This window comes from Schistocerca cancellata, chromosome 3 (assembly GCF_023864275.1).
Source record: "Schistocerca cancellata isolate TAMUIC-IGC-003103 chromosome 3, iqSchCanc2.1, whole genome shotgun sequence".
Taxonomy (NCBI): domain Eukaryota; kingdom Metazoa; phylum Arthropoda; class Insecta; order Orthoptera; family Acrididae; genus Schistocerca; species Schistocerca cancellata.
The window spans coordinates 51,883,845-51,898,335 of NC_064628.1; the positions used below are offsets into that span (position 1 = coordinate 51,883,845).

The 14,491-nt window shown below is 37.5% G+C and overlaps 1 protein-coding gene and 1 non-coding gene across 6 annotated transcripts in view; both read right to left on the minus strand.

Moving 5' to 3' along the window:
• Positions 1-436: 436 nt before the first annotated feature.
• LOC126176938 (uncharacterized) overlaps positions 437-14,491 on the minus strand; it is a 101,772-nt gene continuing 87,717 nt past the window's right edge. For 3 of the 5 annotated variants that reach the window (XM_049924138.1, XM_049924136.1, XM_049924137.1), the window contains one exon: positions 438-6,640. In XM_049924138.1, the coding sequence (XP_049780095.1) occupies positions 3,035-6,640 (3,606 nt within the window). In that variant the 3' untranslated portion in view covers positions 438-3,034. Of the gene's footprint in view, positions 6,641-14,491 lie in introns of all 5 variants that reach the window. The other 2 variants (XM_049924135.1, XM_049924134.1) reach the window with 1 other exon arrangement.
• On the minus strand, positions 11,634-11,707 carry Trnat-ugu (transfer RNA threonine (anticodon UGU)). Its single transcript has one exon. It is a non-coding gene; the product is annotated as a tRNA-Thr (tRNA).

A 14,491-nucleotide genomic window follows, 5' to 3' on the forward strand; every position in this document is an offset into this window, starting at 1 on the left:
TGTTAACACTATAGAATACACTACTGAATATAAGAATAACTAATGTACTAATGCTCATCAACAGTCTGCATAAATCACTGCACTGCTCAACAGGAAACTGATTCTCAGTGTTCCTGTATGGCAGTTCTAGCTTTGTTCTGGAATAGGGCACATTCCCAACACCAAGTGCCACTCACTCTTCAGTTTACAGACTGAGTATACTAATCTTTAATAAGATATTAGTGTTTTTAGACTCACTGGCTGATAGATTCAAAAGCCACCAAGGTGCCTTTAGTCAGTATCTTACAAAAAGCTAATCAGTTAGCACATTGCATTCTTTCATTTGCACATAATACTCTTATAGGTAGATGCCAAAACAAAGCTGATACCAATACTACAATTGTCACAAGAACAATATGTAAAATTTAATGTATGAACTATTCATACATAGAGGTTTTAATGGATTGATACAATGACAGCAAATATGTGAATCAATTCCTGAAATACGAGAAGTTCTGGAGTTCTTCCTTATGCTGCATCCCCACAGGTAAGCTTTGAAAATAAACAACAGGAAAATCTCAGCCAGAAACTTGCAACTATGGAACATCAACATCCTTATTCATCTTCAGAATAAACACTATGAACAAACTTATCACAATGAAGATTACACTCAGCTAAAAGTTAACCAATTCATGAAATGAGTTTCAATAATACAGTTAACACTTTACATGTTTAACATTCTAATCCAGCTGGAAATTTGAGTATGTGCTGTTTAAGTAAGAAGCCACTAAAGTCTCCATTTGCATAACCACACGCTATTTACAGCAGACCAGTTCAGAGCAGTTGTTATTTGGTGATAATGTCAACTTTAGAAATAAAAAAGTCAAAGATGAAGAGGCGAAGTTGTAACAATATCTGAACAACACTGTTTGGAAACTTTATTATTCTAAAACATTCTTCACACAAGAAGTGAACATAGATACATTCTCAACATGGGTAGCAACTGCTCAGAAATGATCACATAATACACCTTTATGCAATATGTTTCTGCTGCACTATCCAATGGCAGTTTTTTTTAACATCTGGTATGCCAACCACACAGGTTTGGATTTGGCACTGAAAAATGTAAATGCATGAAATGGCCACATTAACTCTACTACACGTCACTGACAAAGATTGGTGGAGAACATCCTAAAGAAGACTGCAGATAGTGAATTCCTCAACAACATTAAAAAAGTTTTAAAGGAAGGCTCTAAAAATAGTCAACTTTAAGTTTGAAAAAATATAACACAGATCCTTGCATCTCAAGCAGCATTGTCAAATGTATTTTTCATTTTGTGAAGAAAAATTCCCATTTGTATTAACATTTTGAAAGAGCACAGAAAAGTCTTACCACTGACAGCTATATTTAGTATCACAATCAACCTCGAATAAATGTCACATGGTTTGAGTTTTCTCTCAAATATGCTTCAGTAACAAGCATAATTTGTGATGCAAGAGAACAAGCCTCAGTACACAGGAGAAAGGAAAGGTGAGGCCTTCACAGTCAACTGTATACTTCGATCAAACGTCCAAACTGAAGCACAGTAAACCCTAATCTTCTTTACTTACAAAGTTTAGTTTGAGTACATATTCACATACCACAACAGCTGTCTGAAAATAAACTACAGATGGAACATTTCGAAATTAAAGCATCAGGATGTCAACTTTCTTTATTATTTTAATGGCAGAAAGCAAGCAAACTGCTCTTTTTCTGATAGGAAAGCAATCATAGTTTACAAGCTTTGCACCATTAAATATACAGCGGTTCTACCACAAAGCAATAGAAGAATCCATCAAGAAAGAAAGTTTCATAAACATAAGTAATCATTACCATCTGGGAGTACGTTTTCTTGGAGAAATACACAGTAGAAGCAGTTGAGTGTCTTGGAAAGATATTTCATACTGATAAGAAACACTATGTTTTTTTAAGGAAGAAATTGCAGAAAACTAAAGAACACCTCAGTATAAAATTATTTCTTAAAATAAACAAATCTGTTCAGAGGTAAACAGACATAAAAATGTATCACAAACTATATTTAATGGGACGTCCACATGAATTAAATTTCTCATTTAGTGAAAAACATAGTTTAAAGGTAACAAAAATTAAAGGTCTCTCTCTCTCTCTCTCTCTCTCTCTCTCTCTCTCTCTCTCTCTGAAAATGGAGCTTTGTACTTTATACACTAAAATATGAAATAAATAAGCTATTAAATGCAGTAATTCATGTATCCAAACAGAATATGAAATAAATAAGCTATTAAATGCAGTATTTCATGTATCCAAACAGAATAATCATGTCTAGCTGTAGTCCATACACATGTATTAAAAATCAGCTTTGTCCAACTGGCTTCCCAAGGAAACACCATTACCCTGTAAATGCTGTACACCACTTTAAACAGATTTCACAAAGGTAAATACATCTGCTTGAAATAAGGGCAGAATTACAGTTTTCATTTCAGTTTACTGGATAATGAAGCAAATCAGCCACCCATCCCCCAAGAAAATAATCTTTTCGTTTCCCACCCCTAAAACAAAATGCATAAATAAATAAAAATCACTATTTCTTGTAGAAATCTTAATTTAATATCTGAAGTTATATCAAGACTCAATACTATATTTCACAATCTATCACAACGATTGATACAGCTTTTAATTTTGTTTCAATCTGGAAACATGCAGTGTCTGAAATTGATTAACAATGGAAGTCACTTAAAATATGTATCTATTAAAATTTAAATATAGTATCTGCATGACACATATTGATAAAAAAAACTCAGCAGCACACATAATAAAATACAACTAAAAAATTATATAAAAGACAACAAATTAATTTCCATGTATATTAAGTATGTACAAATAAATTTTCTTTATGTACAATTTATAAATATATCAGCACATTCAAGACATTTAAAAACCAAAACACAAAAGGCTCTGAATTACAACAGTCTCCAACACACAGCTTTTATACAATTTAATAAGATATGAACACAAAATGGAAATTACGTGTTTCCCAAATCATCTACGATTAGGAGTCAACCAAGTGTCCCAACTATCTGAAAATTTTGGTCTCTTTTTCCGGCACGATCTTCTGTTATTAACAGTATCATCTTTGATACTGTCGTCTACAAAATCCATTTTTGTAACAGGAGTATATGTTAACGATGAGGAAGAGGCACTGCGTAGCCGCCTGTTAGATATACCAATTTTAATTGTAGGTACTATCTGATATTCAGCAAGATTAGGAATTCTTTTGACTTTTACACACGGTTTTAGCTCTGAACAAGTGCTGGAGTCTAAACTTCCAGTTCGTAGAAGTCTGCTATGTTTTTCATGCCTCACATTATACGTAACAGGAACATTTTCTGAAGGATCTTTATCAGTTTTTTTATCAGATTGGCTGGATTCACTGGAGACCAAAGCAGAACTAACTAAATCACCCTTTGAAACTGAGTTACCCAGTGGGGTACATGTGCTATGCATACCGTCCTCCTCTATCCTCTCCAAGGGTTCTGGAACTTCAATCTTTTCAGCTTTGTCAGGATATTTTTGCACTTCAGTGTCTATGCCTAAGCTACCAGAACAACCTGCATTAATACTGACATCTAATGGAACTTCAGATTCTGTAGGCTTGCACAAATCTTCCCCATCATGCTTGTGAACATTATCAGAATGTTGCACAGGGATATTTTCATTGCTCTTTTTAAACCTCAAATAGAATTTCCTCCTAAACTTTTGTTTGTCCACAGGCCACCCTGTCCGATTCTTTTTCCTCTTTCTCCGCTTGCCACGGATACCCTGTCTTCCTTCTGGAACATCAGAATACGCAATTGTATCACACGTAGATGAGGCGCCACATTCAGAACTGTTACATGACATCTCTCTCATGGCTGGACAAAATATGTCTACACCACACCTGAGGCAATCCTTGCTACTTACAGGGGGACCTGGACAATGGCAGTCAGTAATGTTACTGAGTAATGAAACTACATCCACTGTTGGACCACCTCTACTACAAGTTTCAGCCTTTGGAATGCAGTCTATGGTATCTTTTGACATTGTTGCTAAACTGGCCAACACAGAATGATCAATATCAATTAGATCTGACTCTCTTAAAGGCAGCTGATTTAATTTCTTAGAAAATTTCTCTCTCTGAGATTTGCTCTGTTTCTTACAAATGACACGACTAGATCGAGGTGTTCTTAATTTCACTTCACTGTTGTCATTTGTATTTCTTGGAGAAGCACTGATACAGCTTCCACTGCTTTCTGGAAAAGATTCCAGCATTTCATCAATATTCTGAGCAAGCTCACTAAAATCTTTCTTCAGTTCCGACGGACCTTCAACAGTTGACATTTCTCCCAAAAATGAAGTATTTGATCGCTCATCTTTGTTTTGCACATCTTCATTAACAACATCATCGGATGATGATGGGCCATCATCTTTCACTGGTGGTGTATCCTCTTTGAACTTGTCTGGTTCTTTGCGTTTTCTGAAATGCATAAGACTTGACAGTATAGCCAATGTAGAAGCATGACAGCGCGGAGACTTTCTAGGTTTCTTATCTAGCAAATGTGCAAATCTTTTCTTCTTCTTTCTAAAAGAAACTGGTGCGTCAATTGATCTGGTGCAAGAAGGAAGGTTACTACTTGCTGCAGCAGCTGCTAATTCAGTTGGGGACATTTCATACGGAAGCAGGAAAGATTTCCAGAATGATGTGTCAATTGGACACGAGAGATAAATCTCATTTCCAGTATCTTGCCTCTGATATGTTTGGTACCACGGCTCTCCCTGCGGCGCAGCTTCAAAAGAAAATCGCAGTCTATCAAGAGAGAGATCCTTTGTAGCTAATTCATTGCCATTCTTTTTGTCACTGGACTCCTCTTTCTTAACACCTGTTTCAACAATTGCCTCAGGGGTATTCTTAACCTCATTCTCAGCATTCAATTTATCATTTAATCCTTTCCTTATTGCTTCGAGAGATTTTACATTAAATTGCACTAACTGACTATCCGATGAATTTAAGCTATTTTCTTTATTTGAATCACATGTGTGACTATTTTCACTTGACTTTTTATTATAGTTACTGTCTGTTTCTGACCCCTGAGTCTCACTGATATTCATCTGAGGCAGCACACTACCTTGGAAACGTAACCGAGATCCAGGTATTTCAAACTTGTAATAATCTAAATTGTCATGTATGAATGCTTCAGCATGTGTACGTCTCTTTCGGTGTCTCCCAGAAAGTGTATTTGCATCCGAAGTACTTCCAACACTGCATGCATCTGCTGATCCCAAAGAACTGTCATCAAACTGATGCACGCTAGCCAAGCGTCGTTTCCTACCACGAGAAGTAATACCATTTTTTGTTTTTCTGGTTGTTACTTTCACTTTTCTGTGTACTTTTCTGTATATACGACGTCCCTTTTTGCGACCAACAGCTCGTTTTGCTTTCCACTTTGCTTTTGTGTCACCATTGTTACTTTTCTTGACAATTTTCAGTTTAAGTGCCACACATTCATCATCTGAAGATTCATCTGATGAAACCTTTTTCACTGGCTCGCCAAACATGAAATTCTCTGCTTCATTGCTCAACAGGGAAAGTTCTGAAAGCCGAATCCTTGTTCGGCTAGGACCACTCCCAGAACTTTCGGTCTTCGATTCCCGCTGTTCCTCAGACTCACAGCTGGCTTGCTTGTTAGAGCTGTCGTTCTTCTCTTCAGTCTCCTTACACTCATTCACAGTGAAACACTGGGAATCTGTTTCTTTCCCACCATCTATAGCCTTGCGGATGGTACTCTTGTTATCAATGCTATTTTTATGCAGGTTGTTATTTTTAGTTTCACATGAACTACTCTTGCCTTGATCATTATCAATGACACCAGACTCATTATGATTAATGCTATTCTCAATATTATCAAGACTGTTACTGCAATCACTCTCAGGTTTTCGACAACTTCGTAGCCTGCACCTTTCTGATTCATCTCCCTGATTGTCCTTAGTAACACATTCACTGGAAATTTTTTGTTCAATGTTTTTATGCTCAAAGTTTTTCTGGTCATAATTATTTTTATGACCACCACTACAATTAACCAAACCAGAATATTGTTTACTAATGTTCACTGGTGACACTTCAGCCTCCTTGACAAAAGCGTGACCCATTTCAAAAGAACTTCTGCTTGTGACAAAGTAACCACTTGACCGAAGTTTGTTGTTTTTCATTTCCAACTTGTAGTACGCTTTATTATCCTCAATTAGCTTTTCTTCAGCAGTCAAACGCTTTCTTTTACGAGCAGGTGTACCTGTGGCCAGATGGGACACTGTCTCTTCAGCATCCCTAGTTGTTCTTGCCGGTTGCGGATGTGAGCTTGAATCTGGAGCCTTTTCCTCAGCAGTTGTTGCGACCAAACCAGCCTGGGGCCAGAAATGGCTTCGAGACCTCAGATGGTGTCCAGTTTCTCCCGTTGGTTGTTCACAAGAAGCCAACTGTTTGGGCTGGCAGCTACGAGGTTCTTCACAGTGGTTATTTTTCTGATTTGCTGATGGTAATGTTACCTCAGCTGCACACTTCCCACCAAATCTTGTCTCATAACAATGCATGCTTGAACTAATATTCCACAGCACCTGCAAAAATAATAACAGAGGTACCATGAAATTCTATTATAACAATTTCTTAGAACAAGACAAAATAAAGATTTATAAGGAAAGAGGACTACACAAGACAAATGCAGCCATTCTGGTTGTCTGTGCAATACACATGGTTGTAACACACGTGGTTAACTGCACAATTGCAAAAAGTGAGGCAAGTATAAAAATCCAATATGTCTTGACATTACGAAGTAATATAGTGGCCTGCCTATTTATTGCTGCAATGAAACTCCCATATTCCACAACATATCACAGTGAAACACTAACTACAAATGCATTAAAAGTTGTTACTTAACATGGTCTGCCTTCACATCACTTTTGAACTGACTGACCAAATCTGTCTTCAGGAGATCTAAAATTTAATGTGGATTTCAAACTATGGGACAACTCTGTATTTTTCATGTTGATAAGTCATTGACAGAGGTGATGAGTGACAGAAAAAAGTTCTAGGACTGAATGGAGAAAGAATCCCAGATGTTTGGATTTGAAGTCCCCACTTATCCACTGAATTACTATACTACAAGGGGAAGACAAAAAAAGGAGGAAAAATAAAGGATATATGAAGTAAACAAAGTGCAGCCACTAACAGAAACTTATTTTCCATGGTATGGACATCATAACACAAACAAGGTCAGTCAACAGAAAAATTTTGAAATCTCTAAACATCCGAAATTTGTAATTGTTTTGGCATGTAAATTTTGTCCAAATAATGATATTTTCATGAGTAATGTGGCAATAATTATCATAGGGGCTGTAGCATTCAATGTAAAAGCTCTTCACGTAAGCAAGAAACATAACTATTCTAGATATTTCTAATTTTATTCAGTGTATGCCATCGACTGGGACATCTATGGGCATTCATGTTTTAGTATCATGTGTGGACATATCAAAGCCACACCTCTTGACTAAATTTGGCCACTGGAAGTCGCTGTATTAAGGACAGTAATTTAAGGTCATTGTGCTGCAAAAGTATTTTATGCAAATGACCTTCCCCCAACTGCATAAAAGTGGATTAAATGGTAGTAGTAGCAAGCTGGAGATTCCAAACAGCACTTTACACCACATTTCAGAAGCAAGAAAATATATTACTAGCCAAAAGCTCTTGGGAGAACCAATATTTAGGTGCTGTGCAGCTCCTGTACACTGAATCACAACATAATTCAGTAGTGACTAAACAAAATCAAATCATCATTGCAAAGGGTCTCATCAAAGGGGACTTTGAAAGTAAGTTACACATGTCCCAAACTGAGAGCATTGCACAAAAAAGAGTGGTGCATTGTGAAAAGGGAAAGCATATTCTTGGTTTCCTGCAGAGACAGTTCTGCACAGTACAGATAACTAGTGCATTACGGTATGGGAGTGAAACTGTGCAGCCACTAGAAACATACTCCAAAGCTTAAGTACGCAAAACAGAACACTACTTGTCAGCAAATTGTCTAAATTACACACAGATTCATCATGAAATTCTGGTAGTCCATGGACCAAATGCACTGTCACATGCACCTGCAGCGAAATAGTGCCAACAATTTGGCCAAGGTTGCACAGAAGTGGGTGATGCTGAACAGGAAAGAAGGCCATGGAAATCTAACACAGGCAACAATGTCCAGGCAATCTAGGAACTGATTTGCAGAAATCACAGGTTTTTCAATGAGGGACATATTCACTCAGCAGTTCTTAAAGGGTTCCATGACCAAGGGCTGGATTTCTATCGCCAAGGAATTTAACAACTGTCAAAACGTTCCAACCATTGTTTACAGAAGAACTTTGTTTCTGGGATAGTTTTGTTTATGAAGCTTTTTAAAGCTGTGTGTTACACAGATAAACTAAAAACCCTCACCACCTTAAAATTCTTTATTCTGGAAGTTTTATTATAGATTACACACAGAAATTCATGAAAAGTCGATGAAAGTTTACGGGGGGGTCTACTTCCCCATTTTCTGCAGTTCAGAATAGGCAATTAATTTCAAATATGGACAATACCCTTCAAAGTGCTCGCATGAACCACGTACCAAAACTACAACAATTGACTGAAAAGCTGATAAAATGCACAATATGTGTACTGAATAAGCACTTAATAACTTCCAATGAAACATGCAAAATATTTGTCACTATAAAAGACAAGGAAGATTTGTCCAAAAATAACTGTGGAAACAAATTTCCCCAGAAATGTTTAGACCAAAAACAATCCAACTAATTTTATTACATACATTTTTTACTGTGGATGTCACATAGGACCATCACATCAAACAAGATATGTAACAGTGAACAAAGCAGTGTGTGGAAGCCCTGTACTAAGAAAAGGTGACGTCTATTTTATTTTCTGAAACATTATCACTTGTATTTTGTGGCATACAGAGGGGACTTCTCGCAGAAAGTACAACATAACTGGTGGTCCCAGACAAGTCATCTGAACCAAAAGGTGATACAATTCCCGATTGTAGAAGAATACTATTTTCACCAGGGAAATAAAGCTGCCCATGAAAGTGGTTTGTAAGTGGAGAAACAGGTTTAAGATAAGCATTGTTAGAACATGTGATTCACCACACTTTGCACACACTGACTACCAATTCCCACTTCTGTCACCAGAATACATAGTGAATCAGAAGGGGCTTTACAGCAGCCACGGACAGGAATCTTGAAAAATGGAACCCACTCACCAGGAAAACACTAGATGAATGGCACTGACTTAAAAGAGGACTACAATGAATAATAAGTGCACTTTTGAGCTTAACAAAATAGTCTTTCACTACATGGTCAAGAACTTTTTACCTTATCCTCATACGTAAACTCTTTACTGTTACTAGTAAAGCTGCAACAACCTGCTTATCACTGTCTCACATTACACAAATAGCCTACAACCAGCACACTATAATTATTTAGCAAATTCTGATCAGCCTATAGCCAAAAATTTGTGTCATGCTTAATTAGTTTCTAGTACAAAGGTGGTCCATTGTCTAATGCAATGCATCAAAATACTCCAAATACCAATGAGTGATCAAGAACTGTATCAGCACATATAACCCTCTTTTCTTTCTAAAATTTAATCTGGAAACAAGCTTTAAAACTGGCAGTGTATAGGAACAAAAACAGAAGCCTATTTAGCACTGACCATAACAAGTGCAATATGAGTCACGAAAATCCCACAGATTTTCTACATCGCTACAGCAGCCCTGCCAAGTAGCTGGCCTGTGTGAACATAACACATTGCGAAATCATTGGTTATGTGTATAAGGGGGGGATACGCACATTCAAAATGCAGTCACATTTTTTAGGTCACTGTGGTGCTATAAACTCTAGCACTATTCAAAAGTACAGGCCCGGAAACATCTCTTTTTTGGTATCCAAAAGATACTTTGAGGTAAACCAATAACGTAACATTAACAAAATGTTTCAGGGGAAGCAAGAAAATGTTTAATGTTTCCATTCACTCATAGTATCTTCAGAAGTGTCTCTTAATGAGCACTGCAAAATCTTAACCACCATTTCATTATATTACTACTGTATAAAAATGTGTGTGTGTTTCCCAATCACAGATAAGCGATCAACTTTTTCAAAAGGGGCTACTTAGTTTCATACATACTGGGAGGGGGGTATGGAGAGGGGGGGGGTATGGAGAGGGAGGGGGTATGGAGGGGGAATGGGAGTGGGGAGAGGAAGGGGGAATGGGAGTGGGGAGAGGAAGGGGGAATGGGGGTGGGGAGAGGGAGGGAGAGGGAGGGGGAGAGGGAGGGAGAGGGAGGGGGAGAGGGAACTCTGACATTTCTGATTTTTGACTGTTGTAGTTTCAGAGGACCTGTAACACTGGAAAATGGTATCCCAAGTCATTCTGAGTATTTGACAGTTTTATTGAGAATGAAACCTTTGACTGAACCCTGAAGATCTGTAATTAAGGTATAGATCAAATGTAAAAAAAACATTGATAAATGAATATGTCTTCACTGCAGTGGATGGTAAACGAGGTCATACTAGGATGTGACAAATATCTATTAATGAAGAAGGTAAACCAAGATGGATTAGAGAATATTTTTTCTGAAGCAATCCTCCTCCAAAGCAATTCACTGCTCTGTTCAACAATGCTATATGTCCCTCAGCCAATAGAAATTGTGAAAGAGTAGACTGAGGGAAGGCAATTTTAGATATTAAGACTCTACAAAGTATTACATCTCCCTCAAACTGCACGTATGTGGAGCCCAACATCCCAGTACTTCCTTTTGAAACCAAACTGGTAGACCTGGGAGAAGAAAACAGTCTGTGAGATGTTTGTGTCTATATTGTGAGAAAAATATTGTCATTTCATAAATGTGAAACATGGTCTGTCTTTTTAACCAATGATAGCACTGTGTCAGATAACCATAATAAACTGTGGAAACATTTCAGAAACTTCAAGATGATACTACTTTTCGTAGTTTTATCATGATCAGTGAAGAGCGGTTCAATTTTTTGGTAAAATGTAAAATTACATTAGCTAGTAACTCTGAGAGGTACACTCAAGAGCATCAGCGTGGCATTACGACTGTATAGAAGTTAATGGATGTTGCAGGGTCTGCTGTGAGGAAACAAAGTTACTGACTGTTAAGTACTTTGTATGATTAAGGCTCTATTTCATTCTCAAGTAGGTAATCATGAACTATTACAAAACAAGAGAAAGACCATAAAATACTTCAGTTGTTATTAGAAAGAGAAATTAACTTTGTTTGCTCTGTCACTTACTGTAGTAGTATATTTCCACCCAATATCCTTTGTCTGTCCATTTCATACTGCAGATTACAAGGTTTTCTTCTTTTTTTTAATAATTGCACTGAGGTAAGTTAATTTTGTAAAAAGGAATGTCGATAGATGGTCAAGTTTCTTTAGAGTACTAAAGAATAACATCTGTTGGGATTAAGTGAAGGATACATTTACAATGAAATGAATACCCTTAGCTGCTTACAGGCATTGACATACGTCAACGGGGACACAGGAAAATGTGTGCCCCGACCGGGACTCGAACCCAGGATCTCCTGCTTACATGGCAGACGCTCTATCCATCTGAGCCACCGAGGACACAGAGGATAGCGCAACTGCAGGGATTTATCTCTGGCACGCCTCGCGTGAAACCCACATTCTCAATGTATTGTCCCGCTCTACATTCGTAATGCCCCCGCCCATTATACTCATTACTCGTGGCACGTTGCCGATTCGGGCACTATTTTTGCATTCGCACAGAAGAAGAAGATGGTCAAGTGGCCGGTGATTATATACCCAAAAAGAAAGATGATGAGACCTACCAAACAAAAGCGCTGGCAGGTCGACAGACACACAAACAAACACAAACATACACACAAAATTCCAGCCTTCGCAACCAACGGTTGCCTCGTCAGGAAAGAGGGAAGGAGAAGGAAAGACATATCCTTTTGTCTTTCCTTCTCCTTCCCTCTTTCCTGACGAGGCAACCGTTGGTTGCGAAGGCTGGAATTTTGTGTGTATGTTTGTGTGTCTGTCGACCTGCCAGCGCTTTTGTTTGGTAGGTCTCATCATCTTTCTTTTTGGGTATATTTTCCCACGTGGAATGTTTCCCTCTATTATATATATATATATATATATATATATATATATATATATATATATATATATATATATATATATATATTTAAAAAGAAAGATTATGAGACTTACCAAACAAAAGCGCTGGCAGGTCGATAGACACACAAACAAGCACAAACATACACACAAAATCTAGCTTTCGCAACCAACGGTTGCCTCGTCAGGAAAGAGGGAAGGAGAAGGAAAGACAAAAGGATATGGGTTTTAAGGGAGAGGGTAAGGAGTCATTCCAATCCCGGGAGCGGAAAGACTTACCTTAAGGGGAAAAAAGGACAGGTATACACTCGCACACACACACATATCCATCCATACATACAAGACACAAGCAGACATTTTTGACAAATGTCTGCTTGTGTCTTGTATGTATGGATGGATATGTGTGTGTGTGCGAGTGTATACCTGTCCTTTTTTCCCCTTAAGGTAAGTCTTTCCGCTCCCGGGATTGGAATGACTCCTTACCCTCTCCCTTAAAACCCATATCCTTTTGTCTTTCCTTCTCCTTCCCTCTTTCCTGACGAGGCAACCGTTGGTTGCGAAAGCTAGATTTTGTGTGTATGTTTGTGCTTGTTTGTGTGTCTATCGACCTGCCAGCGCTTTTGTTTGGTAAGTCTCATAATCTTTCTTTTTAAATATATTTTTCCCACGTGGAATGTTTCCCTCTATTATATATATATATATATATATATATATATATATATATATATATATATATATAAAAACAAAGATGATGTGACTTACCAAATGAAAGTGCTGGCAGGTCGACAGACACACAAACAAACACAAACATACACACAAAATCCAAGCTTTCGCAACCAACGGTTGCCTCGTCAGGAAAGAGGGAAGGAGAAGGAAAGACAAAAGGATATGGGTTTTAAGGGAGAGGGTAAGGAGTCATTCCAATCCCGGGAGCGGAAAGACTTACCTTAGGGGGAAAAAAGGACAGGTATACACTCGCACACACACACATATCCATCCACACATACACAGACCAAAATACACACACACACACACACACACACACACACACACACACACACACACACACACACACAGCACAGTGGTTGAAAAAAATCAGTTCATGGTTGCAGTGCTAATTAAATTTGTAACCCTCATAGGGTGTCACTTTAACACTTACTGTAATTTGCATTTGGGGCATATATTTTTTCACAACATTTATGTATCTGTTGTGTCTGGTCTCCCTCAAGTTGAAGGACAGAATGATGAACAGGTTTTATTTGAGGTTACAAAATGGAACACCATGGCAATTTCTGCAAAAGCATCACATCTGGCAATGAGAGCTCTTAATGGATCTCAGTTAAGAGTGTGACAGTAACACTGTAGAATGAATAACAAATTTCAGTCACAATAGAGACATGTGGGAGGGCACTCCAGAAAGTGTTTCACCATAGTGTTAAGTTATACAGGAAAACTAAGGAAATGTATATTATTTTTTGCAAATACCAAAAGGTGTTTTACAATGTAGGATGAAATAAAACGCTTTCCTTTATTAGGCAGTAAAGGTTTGATAACAGAGAGAGATGGATAACTAAACTCATTATCTTTCTTCAAAGCAATTTTTAATAGTATGCACTCACAGATTTATATAAGAATTCAAAACCAATCCATGAAAGGCATAACACACTAATGTTCATTGTAAACACTAGTGTCTGTTTTGTACTTTGAATAGGGAATGAGGGAAGTAAAAGACTGTTATTGTTTGGCAAGGCCAGAAAGTTAGCACAATACTGTTAATTGATGATGAAGCAGTGGTGCCTGAAAGTGAACAGGAATTGGGTTTTGTGTAAATGTAATGGAACATGGGATAAGCTGTAGTTGTAGCTGTAGATAAAGCACATAAATAATAAGAAAGCTTCATAGGTGTACATGCTGGAGACTAAGTGTTACATTCTTGAAGAGAGATATACATTTGAGAAGCAGGATTGAAGAGAGATATACATTTGAGAAGCAGGAAAGGTAAGCACATTAGGTGCATGCAAGACAGAAGCAAGGACATGGCAAAAAAAGCGTATATAAGAAGTAGCACCTAATGTCCAAACGTAGAAATCTTGTCTAATTTTGAACTATTAAAATGAGTCAGAAAGCTGCTAAAAAAACTCTTGAAGTGAACTATAATCGGTGCAAAGAATCAGAAAGTATGCACTAAGCATGTGGATATAATCATAATCATTTCTTCTTCTGGTTACAATTCATTTCTTGTCTTATACAATTTTCAACAATATGATC